The sequence below is a fragment of the Drosophila pseudoobscura genome, chromosome X (genome assembly GCF_009870125.1).
Source record: "Drosophila pseudoobscura strain MV-25-SWS-2005 chromosome X, UCI_Dpse_MV25, whole genome shotgun sequence".
Classification (NCBI taxonomy): Eukaryota; Metazoa; Arthropoda; class Insecta; order Diptera; family Drosophilidae; genus Drosophila; species Drosophila pseudoobscura.
The window spans coordinates 50,917,912-50,938,396 of record NC_046683.1 but is presented as its reverse complement, the minus strand read 5'-3'; the positions used below and the strand labels follow the sequence as shown (position 1 = coordinate 50,938,396).

General features: G+C 45.7%; 1 protein-coding gene across 6 annotated transcripts in view; it reads right to left on the bottom strand.

Moving 5' to 3' along the window:
* The window catches only part of dpr6 (defective proboscis extension response 6), a 104,226-nt gene that overhangs the window by 69,593 nt on the left and 14,148 nt on the right, over nucleotides 1-20,485 (bottom strand). For all 6 annotated transcript variants that reach the window (XR_004470601.1, XR_004470602.1, XR_001453175.2 and 3 more), the window contains exon 2: nucleotides 1,318-1,909. Coding sequence is in view for 2 of the 6 variants with exons in the window: in XM_033384889.1 (XP_033240780.1) it covers nucleotides 1,318-1,387 (70 nt within the window). In the remaining 4 variants the exon portion in view is untranslated. The remainder of the gene's footprint in view (nucleotides 1-1,317; nucleotides 1,910-20,485) is intronic.

Sequence of the window (20,485 nt, the reverse complement as noted above, 5' to 3'; positions counted from 1 at the left end):
GAATTTTGAAATATGTCCTCGCTGTCGATCCTCTTCCTGTCTATCCGCCTGCCACACCACCCACATTTTGCTCCCGTTTTTTTTCCGTTTGTTTTCTTTTTTTAGCCAGTGTTTTTCTTCATTGTTTTTAATTGTATTTTTGCTCATGTTTCATTCGGCTCTTCGGTATGTATTTGCTGCACCAAAAATGCAATTAATTCGAGCACTTTTTGAGCTTTACTATAGACCCTTCCGCTTCCCCTTTCCCTGCCCATCAATGCCTTCCCTTCGCATCTCATCCGCCGACAATTATTTGTTGCCATTGCTGTAATAAATTGTCGACGCTTTAAAAAATAAATCAAATGCATTAAGGGCTCTGTGTCTCCCTTTGACAATTGTTAATTAAATCAGTTTTTGGTTTTGGCAATGGCCATGGCCATGGCAATGGCCTTCAGGCGTGGGAATTAAATAGTGCCATTCCTGTGGCGCACGTGCCGTATACATAATTTGTTTCATTTGCCTTCTGCTGCACAAATATTTATGTTGCATGTTGTCATTGGCCGCAAGTCAAAGCACCATTTCCCCCAAAGGCCCATTAGACAGAAGGCCAGGCCTGCACTTGATGCCGCTACCAAATGTTGAAAGATTTCCGGGCTGCCTCCAGAGGCGAGAGAGAGATAAGCCATTGTGAGGCGTTTGCTGGGAGGACAACTTGTGGAGTGTTTCTCCTTTGGCCCAAAGTGGCTGCTCGTCGAGAAGTAGCATAATATGAAATTGCTTTTAGATGAAACATGTTTTTAGCCACAAAAATAGAACAAAAACACACAAAAAAAAACTACTACCCCATGAAAAGACTGCTCTGCCAGGGTGAAAGTATTTGAAAGGAAAGCCGATTGAAGTTTCCTGCCAAGCTCTTCAACTTTCAACAACAGTTTATTGAGTTTTTCCTCATGCCACACACGCACACACACACACACACACACACACACACACGCAATTGTTCATTTATTTAGCACACACACTTTTGTGTGTGTTCGAGGGCATATTTCGAGGAGAATCCAGCTTTCATTTCGGCCAAGGCTTTCGGCCACACAATATTGTTTCGGGCCATAACTTTTGTGCGGCGAAGAGTTTTGCACAAAACTAATTGTTAATTGAAACAAAATGCAGTCCGGTCCACAAATGCAAACGGGAACGGGAGCGGGAATGGGAATGGGAACGGACAATTATGTGGCATGGAAAGGCAGAGAGGCACAAACAACAGCCAACAATTAACTGCGGCAACAATATAAAGGGGAAACTTTGGTTGGGCAAGCCGAGGCAGATGCCGCTACTTACCGCTCATCACAATAACGACGAGGAGCATCGCCCAGGCCACGCAGATGCTGTGCGCCATGTGGAGTGGCATGGCGATGGCCACGCTTCTGGATGATGGCGGCGACAGGAACAACAAGCGGAAATGCAGTAAGCCTGGACGAAGGCCTGGTCCTGGCCGAAGGCTGCCGATTGGGGGGTGGGCTAGCTTTATTTCTTTTTGTTCTTCTCGTCTCTCGTCTCTCGCTGTGTCTGTGTCTGTGCCTGCGTCTGGCTCTGTGGCTCTGTTTCTGTTGCTGTTTCTGCGTCTGTGTCTGTGTTTTTGTCTATGCCGGCAGCAATAACCAAGTTAGCAGCATCATCATTGGGTTGGAGGCGAAACCAGAGCCAGAACCAGAAGCAGAAGCAGCGGCTGCAGCTGCAGCAACGTCATTATCGGGCCTCCCGGCTCCGGTTTTCTCTATTAACTTGGCCAATTGCCAGGGACCCAGACAGGGCAGACAAAGACTGGATGCTGGATGTTGGATGTTGGATGCTGGATGCTTGTCGTTTGGCTTTTCCTATTTGCCGCCTCTGTTTTATGGCCAGGCTCGTCCTCCGCTGCACGAATTGTGGCCTGTAAAGAGCAGAAAAGAGGGAGAGAACGAGTGCTGTTAGTGGACTGACGCGAAAGTTATGGCAACTGACAAATCTGGCTAAATGAAGGATGGTGGCGGGGCGAACTGCTCGAGAACTGCTTTCTCAAAGTCAAATGCACTCATTGGCTGTCTCCTGCAGCGCCCGTCAACCGTTCGGTGCAACAAAATCCAGAAGCGACAACGGAAAGAACAAAACGATAATGGAGCCATGCCGCCTGCATAATGATGGCCCGTACAGTGGAGCCCGATGGCAGGGACAATGGAGAGACCCAGAGACATCTCTCTGAATGCCTGAAACTGAAGCAACAATCAAATGCAAATACAATGCGCTTGTGGCTCTATATTTTCGTGAGCAAACAGATTTGATTCACAAACGAAATAGAAATCGATTTGCGGGAGGCTTTGTTTTCATCAAGCCAAGCCAATAAATAAAAAACAAAAACACAGAAAATTCAAATAATTCTAAAGTCAAAAGCCTTTAGAATTGTGGAGCAAAGCTTAAAGTGGTTTAAAGATTTTGCCCAAAAAGAATACAACGATTTCCTGTGAACACAATTGAATATCAATCTGCTGATTAAACCTTTCAAAAGTGCAGTTTTTTCTATCCATAATATAAATCCAATATATCTGGTAATAGTTCTCTCTCTCTCTCCACAGCTCATCGCTCCGCCCGGGGCTCCCTTTTTGGTTATAATTTTCAATTTTCCTCAAAATTTCTACTCTACTCCGCCATGTGCTCAATCTCTGGCTGAAACTCTGGGAATTTAATTTGCTAAATATAATTCTTGTTCAGCTTTCGGCTGCCGACTGCCGCCAGCCGCCTGGTGTCTACCGTCTGGCGACTGGTGACGGGGGACTGAAAAGTTTAAACAGTAATTAAGTTAATTGCCTGTCTGCCACTGCCACTGCCACTGGCACTGGCACTGCTCCGCCTGCCACCCTCCTTGACATCCTATTGAATGTGGAAACGCACTATGATGATCGATTCGATAGGCATTTAATGCCAGAATAATGACAGCAGGCGGCACATCTGTATATTGCGCATACGCCGCGTGTGCACACGTGCAGCCAAAAGGAAATTTCGATAAAAATTGTTCCGGCATTCGTTGCCATTATTCCAATGAAGGGATTCATAATTCTAATGCATGGATATTTCTCTTGCTCATGCAAATTACGAGTACAACGGAAAGGAAGAGGAATATACTCGTACACTGCCCTCGGAACGGAAACGGAAGCGAACAGGCAGCAGCAGCAGCCAGACACCCATTTTTTGCTATTATTGTTAGCTATTGGTTACACCCTCTCCTTGCCACACTTCCTGCGGCAGACTTCAGACTTTGGAAAGCAATTTGCCACGCACTGTCAGTGGAGTTGAACGCAGTGTGGAACGTTTCTAATTTTCAGCTACGAGAAGAATTTATGCAATAAAAAAAAAAGAGAAAAAAAGGAACGAAGGCCTTGGCCAAACATTGCCGAAAAAAGCCAGAGAGGGAGAGAGATATCAGGCAGAATTTACATAAATACAGCACACATTCACACGCACACACACACACAGGCACACATACATTCACAGATGGGAGGAGGCATGTAAATGTAAATGTAAATGTAAATGGTATCAAACAAAGATTTGCTTTTACTTTAACGTGTCTCTGGTGCTGCAGTGAAAGTGCTGCTGGTTCGTTCCTTCCGCCATTGCCTTCCATTGCCAGCCTCCCCCGGCCTCGCCGTCAGCAGTCCTTAGCCTCCTTCCCCGTCATCATAATCATTAAAAATGTTTGTGCACAACTCGGAGGATCCTTTGCCAATGCGAATGCAAATGCAAATGAAAACGTATATATGTATGTATCGCGAATACTCGTATTCGTAATAAGCAGAAGGGTCGTTGGAGCAATCTTTTGCGATAACTACTGCTAAATATTAGTATGTATTTCATGAATAAAACAAAAGGCACTTCCGAAGAGGTAGCCAGGCAAGGCAGTGAGGTAGGAGGCAGCGAGGATTCCTCGTTTGCTCGGTAAACACAGCATTCAAGCAAGTTCGAACTCCAGCAACGTGTGAGCCCCAAGCGAATTGTAACCTTTCTCGGTAAGAACTTTTCAATTGCCAAAACAAATAACTGAATGAAGAGAAATATTTCTCGATAGAAAACATTTTGCGGTATACCCACACATACATACAGACATAAATGGCAAACTTTGCTCGAAAATGAATTTCAAAAGATAGTTGGAGGCCATTTGGCATCAATCTGTCTGCTGCATTCAGCAATGTGATTAGATATGCATAAAATATATTTCATTTGTGATGCGTAAATAGCACAAAAACACACCATTTTCAGACATGATTGATTTCACAGGGATATCGCACTCATTAGTTATTCAAAAACGATTCAGTGGAGGAGGCCCCTAGTTCCCACGAGCTCTAGAGGAAGTAATCGTTTTGATTTCTGAACTGTGGGCAATGGAATGCCTAGGAGTTGTCGTTCACTTAATCCATTGGATTAGGAATGCCCCTAAATTATGAATCATTTTTCTTTGCGTCTTTGCGTCTTTGAGTCTTTCCCTCGCTTGTAATTACTGCCAGGCAGGCAACCGCCACAACAAACCTCCACAACCAAACGAAATCGGGACCAAAATGTATATAACATTATAAAGCAATTTGCAGTAAATCACCCAAAGCGACGCGCGTGTTTATAAATCACAAGCAGCTCCCGAGTCCTTGCCGCAAAGTTCCCATCCAGTTATTTTTGTTTGTGTTGTTTTTTTTTTTGGTTTTTGGTTTTTTGGGGGCCTCTCTTTGTATCCCGCTGCTAGCAAACCAAAATCGAAATGAATAATTAATATGTCGCGCCTGCTGCAGAGGACGCAGGCCAGACGCAGACATCTTCCATCACGGGAGCACAGCGAGAGGGCCCAAAACAGCCAACAAATGAGGAGAAAGTCCAGGCGTGAGACTCAGCGGTGGATACTCTTCCAGGGCTCTGTCGTGTCGTTTCAGAAACAAAGGAGTCTCTGGTTCTGTTATGGCCCTCAGCAAAGACTAGAATCTACTGTGGGTTCCACGCTGAAATCTACTACTGAAGTCTACGGCGATTCATAGAACCATCTTTCCCTCATGAAGGGTAAACACTTTTCGTTGGTCTGAAGCTGGCAAAACCACAAAAGCAACAACAGCAAGGACCACACAGTGGCAGCAAAATCAGCTCACATGAGGCCCGGCGGCGTCTGAGGATCCGTATCCGTATTCGTATCCGTGTGGCCAAAGCCAACGACGAGACAGAAGCCGGAGCAAAAACGCTAGCAGAGATTGACAAATTTGCCAGAGCAAATGAAATGCTTGACTCGACTGCGTCTCGAAGACTGCTAAATTTTTCATTTATGACAATGTTTACGTAATTCGACAGCCAAAACAATTTACCCGGCTCTCCCCTCGGGGTAGCCTCCATCTGCTATTCCGCTGCCACTCTCTGGCTCCTCCATTTGGGAGGCCAAGCTCGTACGCAAATGGGCGCTCATTTATTGTCATTCCTCTGGAACGGAACAGAGTTTCCCCTGCCCCAGAGCCCCACAGCCCCACAGCCCGACAGCCCCCTGCCTGGCTGTTGTCTTTTGTGGTAGAATGAGGTGACAGGACAGTGAGGGCAGAGAGTGAGGAGATTCATGCCACCGTGTGGCAGTTACGGGCTGCAGCAATGGCTTTTAAACCGTTTTAAATGGCCAACGATTTGTTTGAATGTTGTGACATAAAACTGCAATCTATGGCCCATTTCTGGGCCGGTTGGCCACAAGGTGAGCGAGCGGAGGGGGGCGGCCTGCTTAAATAGCTGCTCCGTGGAGCTCCGGCAGACTGCCGGTAAGTCTTCAGTCCATTAGGGAAAGTATCCTGCTGAAAGGGAATAAGTGTCGGCAAAGGAAAGGAATGCTCCTGGCCCGGCTCCGGCTCCTCCTCCGGCTCCTGTCTCTCAATAATCAAAGATCTTGGACAAATTGTGACTAACTGCTGGAAGGATTGGGGCTAAAGGGGGGCTGAAATAAGGCACAACGTGCCATTAGAGGATTGCAAAAGTGAAAACAACAAATGGGGGAAATAGCACTTGATTAGAGTTTAGTTGAGGGAAATTAGCCAAAGGAGAAGCACTTTATTTTGTTCATTGAAAAAGAGGTGGCAGGACCTTTGCAGCTGTCTAATGCTTCAAAAGGAAACATCATAAATATAAATAAATAAACAAAAATATAAAAAAAACCCAAAAATAAATACAATATATATTTGATTTGTAGGAAATCAATTTAATTTAAATATGGAAATATTTAATACTGAATATGAAATATATTTCAATCAAATATTTGCATATTAATGCGCAAATGCAGGGGAAAAAATTCCCCACTCTCGGAGCAAATCTTTTTGTATACAATATTTTCTCTAGGTGTATCTGAAATTGTGAGAAAACAAATCACTGCTCAAATCGGTAGCCAAAATCCATCTGAAGGCAATTCCAGGCTTCATTTGCATTCCCATAAAGTAAAATACAGCCTCATCCATCAGATAAAATCCTTGTTTGGGCAATTTCCCACTCGACTGGCGGCTGGCGACTGGCGACTGGCGACTCGTTATCCCTCGTCAAACTTTATGATAATGATAATTATGCAAATGAAGCACTGCTGCTCCTAATTGAAAGCCCAACAGCCGAGAGGGAGAGAGAGACGACCTTGACATCCAGTCATTAGTCAAACCATTGCAACAATTGACCCCCAAAAAAAGAAGAACAAAAGCCAACAAAATATAGTATGAGAAAATTATTGTTTTGTGCAATTGTTTGGAGGCGGATCCTGGAGGCCGAAAAAGCCTTGCGCTTCACGGCATATTAAGCAAAATGAATAAATTACAATTGCAAATAGGCAATTTCCTTCACTTCCTTCCTTTTGACATTTCACTCTGTGCAGCAAACAGTGAAGCAGTGCCTGCTGGCAAATGGGGCGTGGCTGGTCGAGTCCTTATCGTACTTCTGCCTGTTGTTTCCTGCTTGGGCAGGGGGACTGCTGCTGGCTGTCAACTTTTGGCGAATGGAAGTGAGTTTTTGGTCTAATTTGCAATTTTGTTTAATTGTTTTGTGGCTTTCGGATTTTGACATGATTCCACCTCGGCCTCCCTCCCTCTACCACCCACCTTTCCAGTTGGCGTGCGGAAGGATCGTAACTGCTGCCTGCCTTGGCTGTGTGTGTGTGTGTGTTTTGTTTTTGTGCTTTTGTGTATTTTGTGGTTTGGTTTTTAGTTTGGGTCATCGTCAAATGAATGAAATCACGCACCAGCAAGCCACCCCCCACCGCCCCATTTAATCCACCTCTCTCCTGTCCTCTAGCGCCTTCCGCTTTTGGTGGTTTCCGCTCGAGCACATCCAACATCCAGCGACCATGTCTTGCCCGAAATTATAATAAAAGGTTTCCATTGCGACCAGTCCCGTCCAGCGAAAATATGCGGCACTGCCTTTGTCATGCCACTGCCGCTGCCACAGCCGCTGCCCTTGGCTTTTGAGCAATTAAAGTCAACCGAATAGACAAAGGATAGATATCCGCATGCAAATTGCGGCATGACTGAAAGTGATAGTGAAAAGTGGATCCTAATTTGAATACGTGTATGCGCAGCGAATGAAAACGCGCTATGAAATGTTAATTTATCCATTGGAACAAGAGTTGAGAGGCCATGAATGAATTCATCCTTTAAACCTTTAAGAAATCGCCCCTCCCCCCTGCCTACCCCATCTAATGTTCAATATATTTACGTATTCATTTCCAATTAAATGCAGCTTAAAGAGTATCCATTCCAATGCCAAGTGCTGCTCCCAGGCAGACGTCTGACGACAGTCTCTTCGAAGGAGGGAAGTAATCGGGCGAACCGACTTTTGGCCCAGTAATGAGAGCCAGCCAAGCACAAAGTGAACGGCATTGTCGAAGGGCGTGGCGCCCACTCCTCGACTGCTCCACTCCTCCACTCTGGGCCAAATTAGCTGTGCGAAAGCGAGTGCCTTGCACTTACGTTTTGTCTGTGTACTTTTCAAAATTGGCTTTCACACGCCATTTGCATTTAATTGCAGAGGAGAGCCCAGCAGGCCAGATCACAGGAAAGGACATACAAAAAGGAGCAGCAAAAAGGGCCACAGCAGTGGCAGCAGAGGGAGCAGCAGTGGGAGCAGCGAGAGCCTTCTGCCTTTCGTGTTGGCCTTGTTAACAAGCACATTTGCCTAAAACTGCGTACACAAGGCGGGAAATTTAATTTGCCAAATCAAATATTATTGTTAATACCAATCTGCAGTTGTCCTGCGCCGATAAGTGGCAATTTGGCCATAATGGGCATTAAAGTTTACCCCCATTTTCGGGGCTAGGGAAAGTGGCTTAAAGCCATCTGCCATCCGCCATCTATCCTCATCATCTGTGCTCTGTGCTGTGTCCTGAGTGTGGTGGCTTCATCATCATCATCGTCATCATCGTGATGATCATCTCGCGTTCTATTTATTGTCAATAAAGTCTTTGCAAACAACAAAATGCGACACAGAAAATATTGTAAGTGTGCATTGAATGCCATCTAAATGTCTATATGCGATACATTTTATATGTATTTTCTAGATTGAATTGGAAAGTCACATCCCCACCCCCTACCCGCCACATTACCCCACGTCAGGCCATTCTTATTCCCATTCCTCTCTCTCTGTCCCCGTCCCCGTACCCGTCCCCATTCGCATCTCTCTATGCCACTTCAATTGAAAATTGTCTGCGTGGCAAAAGTGAAATGCTTCAACAGAATAGCGGAAAACCAAGAGAAAGAGAGAGAGAGAATCACAGAGAATCGGAATCAGAATCGGAATCGGCAGCGGCGTCTCCTTCAGTGATTGTCCGGGAAGTTCCACTACGATACTCCTTGTGCTGGCTTCTCCTGTGCTCCCAAACTCGATTCCGATTCCAATGTCGATTCCAGTGGCGATGCCGATGCCAATGCCGGTGCCGCTGCCATTGATGTTTTGCTGCGCACTCGAGTGTGTTTTCTTTGGTAATGGAATTTATTAATATTTCATTGTGTGGGCCCGTGAAAGATGGAGGCTTGCTTGCTAGCTCTTGGATGTTGGATGTTGGCTGTTGGATGCCGAAGGATCGAAGCCTTGCTGGCTGGCTTTAAGGAATGTCAACAATTGCCAGCACTTGGAATGCCTCTGTCGCAGCTCCAGCCTCTGTCCCAGCTCCAGCCTCAAACCCAGCCCCAGCCCCAGCCCCAGCCTCAGACCTAGCCCCAGCTTTAGCCGCAAGCAGTCATTCATTCCGAACGCCTCTCTTCACTTGCGAGTATTTCAACATTTTTTTCTTCTCCAAAAACTTGTACGCCGTGTTAAGTACATTTTGAGGTTTCCATTAATGTAACAGAAAAAGAGAGAAAGAGAGAGAGGGATTTGAATGTTCAACAAGAAAGGCCTTTCTATGAAGAGTTTCCCCGATCGAATTTGCATCGAAACTGTTTGCCAGAACACTCTCCTGCACTGTGCACTGTGCCCTGTACTGATTGCATGGTTATTTATCAAAGTTTCAATGCAATTTCTCCATGTCCGATATGTGTTCACGGCTGATTTGCCTAATTGCTGCTCCTGATGCTTCTGCTGCTGATGCTGATGGTAGGGAGGGACATTAGCCATACATTTTCCAAATGACTGGCATTCCAGGGAATGAATGCACAGCCACACGTAGTACAAAAACACTTGAAGCAATCTCTACGCCCGAAGTGGTCTGCTCCGGTCTGCTCCGGTCTGGTCTCAGTCCGGAACTTCAAGTCCGAGTCCGGTGTCAGCCGCAGCCATGCATAATTCATGTGTAGAGTAAAAGTTTCTCCTCCCTTCCGCCGCCCCCCTCCCCCCCTTGAATAGTATTCTTGTTGACCAACAAAGCGCATAATGCAACTTTCCAATGTGCTGTGAGTGGGTCTGGGATGGGGGGCTGTGAGTGGGGGGCTTGGGTGGAAAATGAAGTGGGTGGGGCTTCCCATAATCATTTCAAATTCCACAACAAACAGCAAAAATCAAATTTGAAAACTCGTAAGAAATCTTTGCACGCCATGCACTAAACCAACTCTTCCGTTTCCCACTCCCCTCTGCTTGTGGCACCTCCTCCTGCACCCCACTTTGTGGCAGTTTCTCATCTTCTTGCAGCCATAAACTTTTCAGCCATGGCCAGAACCAAGCACCAAGCAAGCACCAAGAATCAAGAACCCAGAGCCCGGAATGGAATACGAATTTTTTGGCACAAGACACACAAGAAAAAAACGAGAGAAAAAAGAATGAGATATGAAAGGGGAGGGGGAGAGGCAGAGTGGGAGGTGTGGGAGAAAAGAAAAACGAAAAACTCTTGTGATTTCAGCAATCAGAGAAGGGGCGTGGGCGTGGCATCGCAGCAGCATTTCGAACAATATGAAAATAATAAAAAACAGTTACATAAATCAAAAATGATAAGGAAAAACAGTGCATAAAACTTTCGACCAAGAAACGGGACTGCAACGCGAATCGGGGGAGGAGGCATCGACATGCTGCAGCCTTTTCCTTGGCGGAACTCCTGCTTCTGCTCCTTCGAATCCTTCTACGATCCAAAGACTTCCCCCGCACCGCCAAAGTGAAGGAAACGGATTGCGATGCAAAACACCAAGGAGAAAATCGAAAGTTGAGCTCCATCTAAAAGGAGGAAATCAACCCGAACAACAGGAAGCACAGTCCCTCCGTCCCTCAGTCCCTCCGTCCCACAGTCCCTCAAACGCTCAATCGCTCTGTTTTCTCTCTCTCTCTCTCTCTCCCTCTGCTCTTTGCTCTCTCTCTATTTGTTCCCCCTTTTTGATGGAAAAGGTGAAAAATGCGTGTCAATTTTTTCCTATTTACTCAGCTTTCCCATTTCCCCTCCCTCTCGGAAAAATTGCATTGGCAGGAGCTGTATTATTCCGCCTGCAACATGGGCAAAAAAACAAACCGTAAAACGCGTTTTTAGTTGCTACATTTTCCAAGAAGATTTTTCTTGCAATTCTAAAGGTCTACAAATATTGAAATATTTTCTAAAATTTTAAAAAGTCAAATACAAAATATGAAAGACTTTAAATTAAATAAAAAACTACAGTAAAAAAATATATAAAAATAAATAAGAAATACAGTTGTAATCAAACAGAGTTTGGGTATTAAAATTATATAGATTCTTAGAAGTACAGTAGAGTCCGGCTATAACGACTCTGCTTATAGCGTCCGTCCGGTCATAGCGACGAAAATTCAATGACTTGGTTGGTCCCCACACCATCTTATATGAAAGGGCCTTCGCTCAGAAGGTCTCCGATTTTAGCGACAAACCGCCTATACGATAGCGACGATATTTTTCACAATTCAACCGGCTATTGCCACAGCGAAATAATGACAAAAAAATTAAGCATTAAGCGACGCTGTTAGAAATCTGTGTATTTATCAATTATCGGCACCCATTTCAAAAGAAGAACTGGATGAATATGTTCTTATTGACAATGATTTGGCGATTTAGGGCTGCAGAAATTTTGTATAGATTCCATTCAAATTTTAATGACGAGAGCTTAATGCCCAGCTGTGCGCGATTGTTTTTATATATCAAAAACAATCAAAAATTACTGATTATTTAAAATAAGAATAAAAAGAAAAACCCCACATAGAAATTAATCTTGTTATATTATGAATTATGTATTTGCTATTGTTTAAATAAATGTGTTATTGAATTAAATTTGTTACATTTTTTTTTCTTTTTAAAAACCTATTACGAACGTGGCAATCATAGAATAGAGAAGTTAGAGCGTCTTCCGGGTATAACGACGTAAAATCGTCGCTTCCTTGAGTGTCCTTATAACCGGACTCTACTGTAATATATGAAAAGTTCTCCTCCACACAACTCACTTATGTCTGGAATAAGAATTATATCCTTGAAGAGATAATACGTAAGCACATATATCTGCTTATATATTCCGTTGTTGTTCCTTATGGTTTCTCCAAGTGTATCCCATCTTCGTGGCTGCCTTGTCTACTTGACAACTTCTTGTTTGTTTTATTTCATCATTGCGTAGGCGTTTGGGCGTGTCGACTGCATTATTATATCTTGGAACATGCCCCTGGGCGCACCCTGCCCCACTCCCCACTCCCCAATCCGCCACTTGGCAATCTAATATCTCTCGCTTAGGACAGAGATCGAACTGGAGCTGGAAGTGGAAGTGGAAGTGGAACTGCAACTGACACTGCAGGCGGGTCAGAGCGGGGTCCTGGCTTATTTATATTGCAGCGGGGCCACGCCACCCTCTAAGCCGGCCGCAACAACCCACTGGTGTGCTAAGGATCCCCCAGGGCAGGGTGCTAAGAGCAGTGATGGCCCACTCCTTTTTCCAGCACCCCACTGTGGTGGTGCTGGCGGTGCTGAGGATTCAGTGATAGTGATTTGTTGTCCTGCCAGCAGACTGTGCATACAAAATTACTGACGACGTTGTCGTACGGCACATCCCGTTCCGCTCCGTTCGGATGGCAGTTAATGTGAAAAATGTGTTGAAAATCACATTCATGCATAGATTTTTCCACACCCTCTCTGACCCGCTCGCACCCACGCTCACGCCCTCTCCTCACTCTTTGGGTAGCATTTTTCCCCCAAGTAGATTTGTTGGCATCCACATCCACATCCACATCCACTCGCTCTGGCCATATTGATTTAGTTGCCCTTTGACTGTGGAGGGGAATTGGAAATGGGAAAACTGATGGAAATGGAGGGTACTGCTAGGGTACTGCTAGGGACTTGCTAGGGAAATGGTTGGTGGGTAGCAGGGCGGAGGGTTCGGGCGGCTGGCAAAAACAAATCAACATTGGGGGCCTGGTTGACTTAAAGCCGACACAAAGCTGCTGTGAAATGCAATTAAGCCAACGCCTCCGAGTCTGACTGGGCCACAAGCCACAAAGCCAAGTTCCAACGAGAACCGAGAACCGAGTGCCGAGTGCCGAGTGGCGAGTGCCGAGAACCGAGAACCGAGCCCTGGATGAGTGGCTAACCGTTGGCCAAATATTTGCCCAGACTCGGCGGGGCAGGCAATCAGTGTGTGCGAGAAGAAGAAGTGCTTCTGGCACTGGCTCTCGGTCTGTTTCTCTTAATGGACCACATTAGACACAAAATAAGAGCACATTTGTGGCATTCGCAAAAAGGTAAACTAGCTCACACATGGACACACGCATACGTACAAACATATACATACATATGTATGTACATATGCCCGCACTCATAAATGTGCAATTTATGGACAATAATTGCCAATAACAGCCCCACAGCTGTCGTCGAGACGTCGGACCACATTTCGTCCCCGAGTCTCTCTGGCCATAATAAAATCCTCAGCACATATTGAATGAGCTCTACTTTGTCCTGTTTACGATGTGGAATGTGGAGTGTAGAGTGTGGATGCTGCTGCTTTCATTTGCATTGCAACATATATTAGACGCTTTCCTCAATTTGCTGCCCCAAGAGCTCCTACTGAGAACTCTAAGAAGCAGTGTGAGCGGTCCAGAACAGACCGTCTCTCTGCTCTCTGTGAGCATTATTCACTGTGGATTTGGGTCTCGCTTAGACTCTGATTTATTCCTGGAAATTGTTAATATGGATGGGTAGAACATTTGCAACGCATTTCCCGAGTGAAATATCGTGAATCTAGGAATCAAAATCAATTTGAAAGTGCTAAAACTTCTCTGATCGTTTTAAAATTAAGGCCACAGTTGCCAGAGGAAGTTCTCCTTGGTGGCATTGAACCTTTTGGCATTGAGTCTTCCATCTTCTTTCAAAATAACTTTTAAATTGTAAAGACAAGGTGTTTCTGAAGCCGAGTACCGCATGAAAACATCGATAATTACGCTTTAATTCGAATTATTATTCCCGATAATCAAAATGAGGTGAAAACGGATATGTGTAACGTCCAGAAGGAAGCGCTTCCGACCCCATAAAGTGTATATATTCTTGATCAGCATCCATAGCCGAGTCGATTGAGCCATGTCTGTCTGTCCGTCTGTCCGTCCCTATGAGCACCTAGATCTCAAAGACTATAAGAGCTAGAGCAACGACGTTTTGTATCCACACTTCTGTGATATGTCACTGTTACAAGTACATTTCAAAACTTCGCCCCGCCCACTTCCGCCCCACAAAGGGCGAAAATCTATGGCATCCACCATATCAAAGATACGAAAAAATCCAAAAACGCAGAATCGTAGAGAATGATTATATCTTCTAGACTGCAGAATCTGAGCCAGATCGTATTATTATTATAGCCAGAATGAAGAAACCAATTTCATTTTTTCTCGCTCTGTCTCTCTCTAACACACACGTTTCATGGTCGGCTTGGCATATCGCAAAAAGTGAGCACCTAGATCTCAAAGACTATAAGAGCTAGAGCAACCAAATCTGGTATCCACACTGCTGTGATATGGAACCTGCACAAGTGTATTTCAAAATTTCGCCCCACCCCTTTCGGCAACCACAAAGAACGAAAATCCATGGCATCCACAATATTGAAGATACGAGAATTGTAAAAACGCACAACCATAGAGGATGACCGTATCTATGAGATCATTTCGGATCATTCTTATAGCCAAAAGGAAGAAATCAATTTGCAGTGGCTACGCAGCGCCCGATGACATGCTCAGACATGTTCAGACACGTTTTCTTTGTCGTGGTGGTTAATATTAGCGATGTCTGCCGGAGGACTGACTAAGTACCGGGTATAAATGTCCACAACGTCCCCCTCGTCGGCATCTGTAACTAAAACACCATCGGCATTATTTGAAACTGTCTGGCAACTAATTGATTGGCATTTACTGGCCCTCCCATTCTGGGGGAAGCATTCGTATTGATTGCATTTAAATAACTTTCCATTCGCTTAAATTTGCCATCGAAATCGAAGTCGATAAAATATGATCTTTAAGCGTTAAGCATCGAATGCCTTCAATTACCTCGTATTTCTCTTTTGCTTCAATTAATTATTCAAAATCAAAAGCCTGATTAAGTTACGTTTTGATTACCATTTTAGTCCCATTAGCACAGACAACAAGACAGAACCGAACCGAAGAGAACTCTCTGGGGAAGCAAAACTTTATGATTTCCACAGGCCGTAGGTGGAAGGAATCTGGCTAATTAATCTTTCGACGCTCAAATCAAGAGGTCCTCTTCTCCATTACGTTTTGCATTTGCAGGGATTCTGGTAATTGAATTTGGGAGCCACAGCACACCGCCGGCCGCCAGCCTTCTTTTGTGGGTCAAGCGAAAGGGGAAAGTTGAAATCAATCAGCCAGAATGAATTCCAGCAATTTGCAAATGGTTTATTTATGGATACTCGCAACATTTGTATCTGTTCGCTAACCGCAGATGCAACCGCACAAGATTCCGCATCCTCATTCTCATCGCTCTCGCTCTCGCTCTTGATCTCCTTTCCTTTCCTTCGTTTGGGCCCTGCCATGGACGTGTGTGTAATGGCCTTAACGCGTGTGCGGGGGGGGAGGGCACTTTGCAGCGGCTTTAATGGCAATTTAAAATGTCGGAAAGCCGCAAATTTCCGTTATTCATATAAAATTAAACGCAAATACATGCCAGGGAAAGTGGGAGAGTGGGAGGCCATTTGCACAGGCCCTCACACTTGGGCAAACAATGCCCCACACACACACACACATATCGCTGTCGGTCGCTTTCTCCCGTCGCGAGTGGAGGAGAGCGAGGAAATTAATTTCCGACAGAAGTCACACAGCAATGGCATCGAGCAAAGGCACCGTTTCGACCATGATAATTAAGCCCATGCAGGCCCCATCCCCAACCCCAACCCCAGCCCCCTACACCCCCTACCGCCCATATATATTGGCCACACGCCTGACGTCTGGCTGTTTGCCTTGAAGACGGCCACTCACGGCCAGGCGGCCGCATGGCCGCATCGCCACATCGCCGCATCGGGAAAGGATGTCGGCCGCGAGGCATCCACACCAGAAACTGTAGCCGCTGACAAACGTGCCCGACAACGGACAACGGCCAGAGGACCAGGCCTCAACAGACAGCCGACAGCCGACAGCAGACAGCAGACAGAGGACCAGGACGAAGACCAAGACCACGACCAAGCAAGACCAAGGGACCCACCGACAGGAGACAGGAAATGCCTGTGGCCGTGGGCTAACTTGGGGCGCAGCTGTCATCGCGATGCGATAAATTTTGGAGGCCAATGCCGGGCGGCGACATAAATCAGCCCAAAGATTTATGGCGATTTGCGCAGCTCTGGCATCCCCGATAAAGAGCACCCAAGAATGCCTGCCCCCAGCCCCTGCCCCTGGTCCCTGGTCCCTGGTCCACCGAGGCAGCGGAATGATCGGGTAGCGACTGTTGCTCCACCGAATGCCACAGCATAGTTCATAACAAGCGAGAGTTTTTCAGAGCTCAATAGTGGTCATAATGATACCTTGTAGATGGGAGATAATTAGGGGGAAAAGTAGGGAACAGAATGGCAGTCTTGGCACCAAGAAACAAACACATTCTGTTGGGTATTCGATCATCCTTTGTTCATGAGAGAGGCCAACCTTTACAGGGCATTCCGCTAATCCAGACAGCAATACAAAAGGCGACACAAAGTTAACAAGGGACCTGCCAGTCTATCCGCCTGTCTTTCTGTCTACCCGCCTGTCTCAGCCTCTTTAATACTTTCCATTTCCGCATTCTTAGTGATTATCACACTGGGACCCATTTCCCGGCAAAATATCAGGCAAATTGAAAAGGGTAAGAATGTCCAGTCGACTTCATTCCGCTGCTGCGATATCCCATGACATTGCTCGGGAGGGAAGCACCCCGATAAGATGACCAACGCGACGTGGATGTGGGTCAGCAGAGAGCGAGACAAGGAGCCTGGACAAATTCATTAGGCGCCGGAAATCGTTCAGCCGCCCGGCCATCGTAAAAGCCGTGCCGGGACTCCCCTAAAGCCTTCCCGAATGTCTCAATTTACATTTCGAACATATTTTCATTAGCGCTGAGGCCAGATGCGAGTATTGAGGGACTGACCCCGTCTGACCATCTCATTTCATTTAAAAATAAGAAATTTCGTAATATTAAAAGACTGAAGAGAGAGAGGCTCATGCCAATGGCATTCTCTCATTCCCATTCCCATTCTCGCGCTTCCTTGGCGGCCAATATTAAAAATAAAGTCCATCACTTACAGTCGCCTTCATATTTATGCGACCGCCCGTCGACGGGGCCCAATCGAAAGAGAGAGAGAGAGAGAGAGAGAGAGGGGGAAAAAGAGCCTTGGTAACCGCATCTCTGGCCGTCTCTTTGGAGGGCAGGGAATCATAAAAGTTAAGCGGGAGACCAGTGAGTGGCAAATGTTGTGCTGTACACTGTACACAGTGAGGCACACAATAGGGATAGTCATTCACTCTGTCCGCCTTTCATTCATTCAGTCATTCACTCATTCATTCGCTGAGTCAATGGAAGCGTCGAGTCTCTCCGTGGAGGCCTCAAGATGAAAGTGAAAGTTAAGAGGCCCTTTAAAAGTTTTCCTTTTTTTATGACTTATAGCGCGCACTCCTCGTAGGCGATGCGATGCGCCACGAAACAGGAGAAAAACACCAGAGTCCTGTTTTGTGGGTGTGTGCGTGAGGCTATCATTATTATTCTTTTCTGTGTGCCAGAGCATAAATATAAATAGCAACTTTCAAATTCGGCACCGCGCGAGACACTGAGAGAGAGAGAGAGGGAGAGAATGCTTCCTATGCAGGACCGCCCACGGTGCGTATGAGTAATGCCTAGTGAAAGAGTGTCCTCCGCTCTTTGGCCGAGTATATGTTGATGTGTGTCACATTATGGCCATTCCGAGTGGGAGCCAGATCTGATGGTTATGCCCACGGCTGTTGGCTGTTCCTCCTCCTCCCCCTCCACCCCCTCCTCCTCCTCCTTGCTCTGCTGCTGCTCGTAAATCTTTCCGAGAACTGAGAGCCAAAAGCCAGGGGGATATCTTTGGTACAATATTTGCTGACATGACAACCCAGAAAACATACTCTCGGGCGGAGAGAGAGACACAGAGAAGGTGATAATGACAGTTTAGGCATTCATTACACGTGTTGCTGATAAGGCGCCTGGGCACACCACACGGCCAGGTGGGCGGCATCGGGGGCGCCACCCAGAAATAACAGCAACAACAGCGGCGGAGGCAACAAAAATTGACATGACGCCGCTGATAAAAGTCAACAATATAAATTAATAAAGCTGCAAGGCGCAAGGCGCGAGACGCGAGAAGCGAAAAGCGAGAAGCGCGCGAGTGAGAGGCCCCCAGGGATCCTGTTCAATGTCCTGCGTGTTTGCCATAATAATATATTTCATTTCGAATCAACAAGCCAAGACAGGGACAAGGCAGCCAGCAGGCAGGCAGGTAGGCAGGACGCAGGCCACAGGCCGCAGGACCCAGGGACAGCAGCCGAGAAAAGAAAGCAACACGAGCTGCTGGAAGAGATATATTCATATATTTTAAAATATGCACATTATGAGCCGAAAGTAAGCTGATATTTATGCTAATGAACCCGACGACAGTTGCCCCTGGACGAGGCCATTCATTTTCTTGGCCAAGACAGTGCGAGACACACAGAAAGGAACAGCAGCAGCAGCAGCTATCAGCAGCAGCTATCAGCCTCAAAGCAATTACTATAATTGCTTACTCCCCCACACACTCCCGCACACACACACACACACACAGAGAAGACACACACTCACATCAATATTCATTTAATACGCGCACACATGCAAAAACTTTCTTTTTGTTTGACTTTGACTCTGGCTCGAACTTTTTTGCCATCAAATCAGAAAAATCAAAGCAACACGTGTCCTGCCATCCAAGGAGACTCTCAGCGAATCATCAAAGGGCAACATTAATAAGAGCTCAAGAGCTCGAAGAGCCTTCCACCTTCAAGGCGCTTCGCGGTCGCAAATTCTAATTAAAATTTTTCACAAAATACTCGTCTTTTGCACATTTGTAAAATCTGTAAATATCTGCGAGGGGGGCCAGGCCAGGGCCTATTCAATCATCTGTTGATTGCGACAAACGACAAACGAATCAACAGCAGCAAGGAAGTGGAAACTTTGGATGAATCAGAGGAATCTTCGGGATGGGATCTGGAACCCAAAGCAAACTTCCGGCCACGGAAAACTTCGGGGCAGCAGCCAGAAGGAAAACCAAAGTAATCTCCAGGATGGTTCGCAGCCAAATCAGCGGAAAGTAAACTTCATTAACATTTCAATATTTCCCTCATTTTCATTCAGTTTTCTCCCACTCCCCGCACCCCCCACCCCCCAATGTCCTCCAATGCTGTTTCCCATTTTCAATTTTACTGATTTTTCACATTATTTATTCAGATTTTGCGCCTGTTGCTGTCATTGCTCTTTCGGCTGCTCTTCTTTTTTTCTTTTTCTTTTTTTTTTGGTTTTTTTTTTGGGTTCACTCCAGAGTTTTGCTCATTTTCCGTGTACCTGGGCGCACACATTCATTAGGCGAATGACTTCCAGTCAACATCAATTGTGCCACGTGCCACGCCCATCATTACCCCCGAAACCAGACAGAAAACAAAAAAAACACAAAGGAATTACAATTCCAATTGCGATTCCGATTCGAATTCCGATTCGATTCTCATGAACGGCTAAGCACAAATTCTGAGGCAGTAGCTGCCAAAAGGATGTGCCATGTCCTTTGTGGCCGAGTCCTGCCAGAGGGCAAGCAAAATACTTTTAAATACTACAAAAATATACGAGTATATATAAACACATGTGTGGAATATAGCAATAGTAGGAGCTGTCGATGGAGAAAATTTAAGTTTTTACCATAAAAAATTTCCCTAAATAAAATATTAAATTTCGAAATTTATGTAGTAATTTTTGACTGCAGGAATCCCGCAATAGTCTTCCAGAATCTGTAATACCTAGAATAATCTTAGGAACAAAAAGTATAGTTCCATGGCCGGAAATCAGCGTTTAGCAGGCACTAAATGCCAAGAATAAAATGAAATGTTCCACAAACATTAAAGGATGCTCAAGACAATCGGAGTTTTCATTATCATCCCGTGCTTTATTGTAGCCTGCTACCCCCGGCTCTCCCCCCCCGAAAAAACGCGCACAATTAAAGCATAATTCATGGCCAACGGCTGCTTAGTGCTCTTTATGCTCCCCAATGGCTCCCCAGAGAGCATTTGTAGCTGCAGAACAATCACGAGAGCAGGAGAGGAGTAGAGCAGGAGAGCAGTAGAGCAGCAGAGGGACAGAGACAGAGAGGTAAGCAATGGCAAGTCGACTTTAATTTGTGTCGTGTGCTTCCATGGATGAGAGATGCGGAATGAACTGGCGACTGACTCTCTACCTCTCGCTCTCCCTCTCTCCCTCTCCCTCTCTTATGGCATGCAACGCCTTGGGCAATGCCAATCCACAATCCACAGAATCCTCATCATGCTGCATGTGCCCCATTCGGTTGTAACATTTGTGGGAATATAAAAAAATATGATAACTATA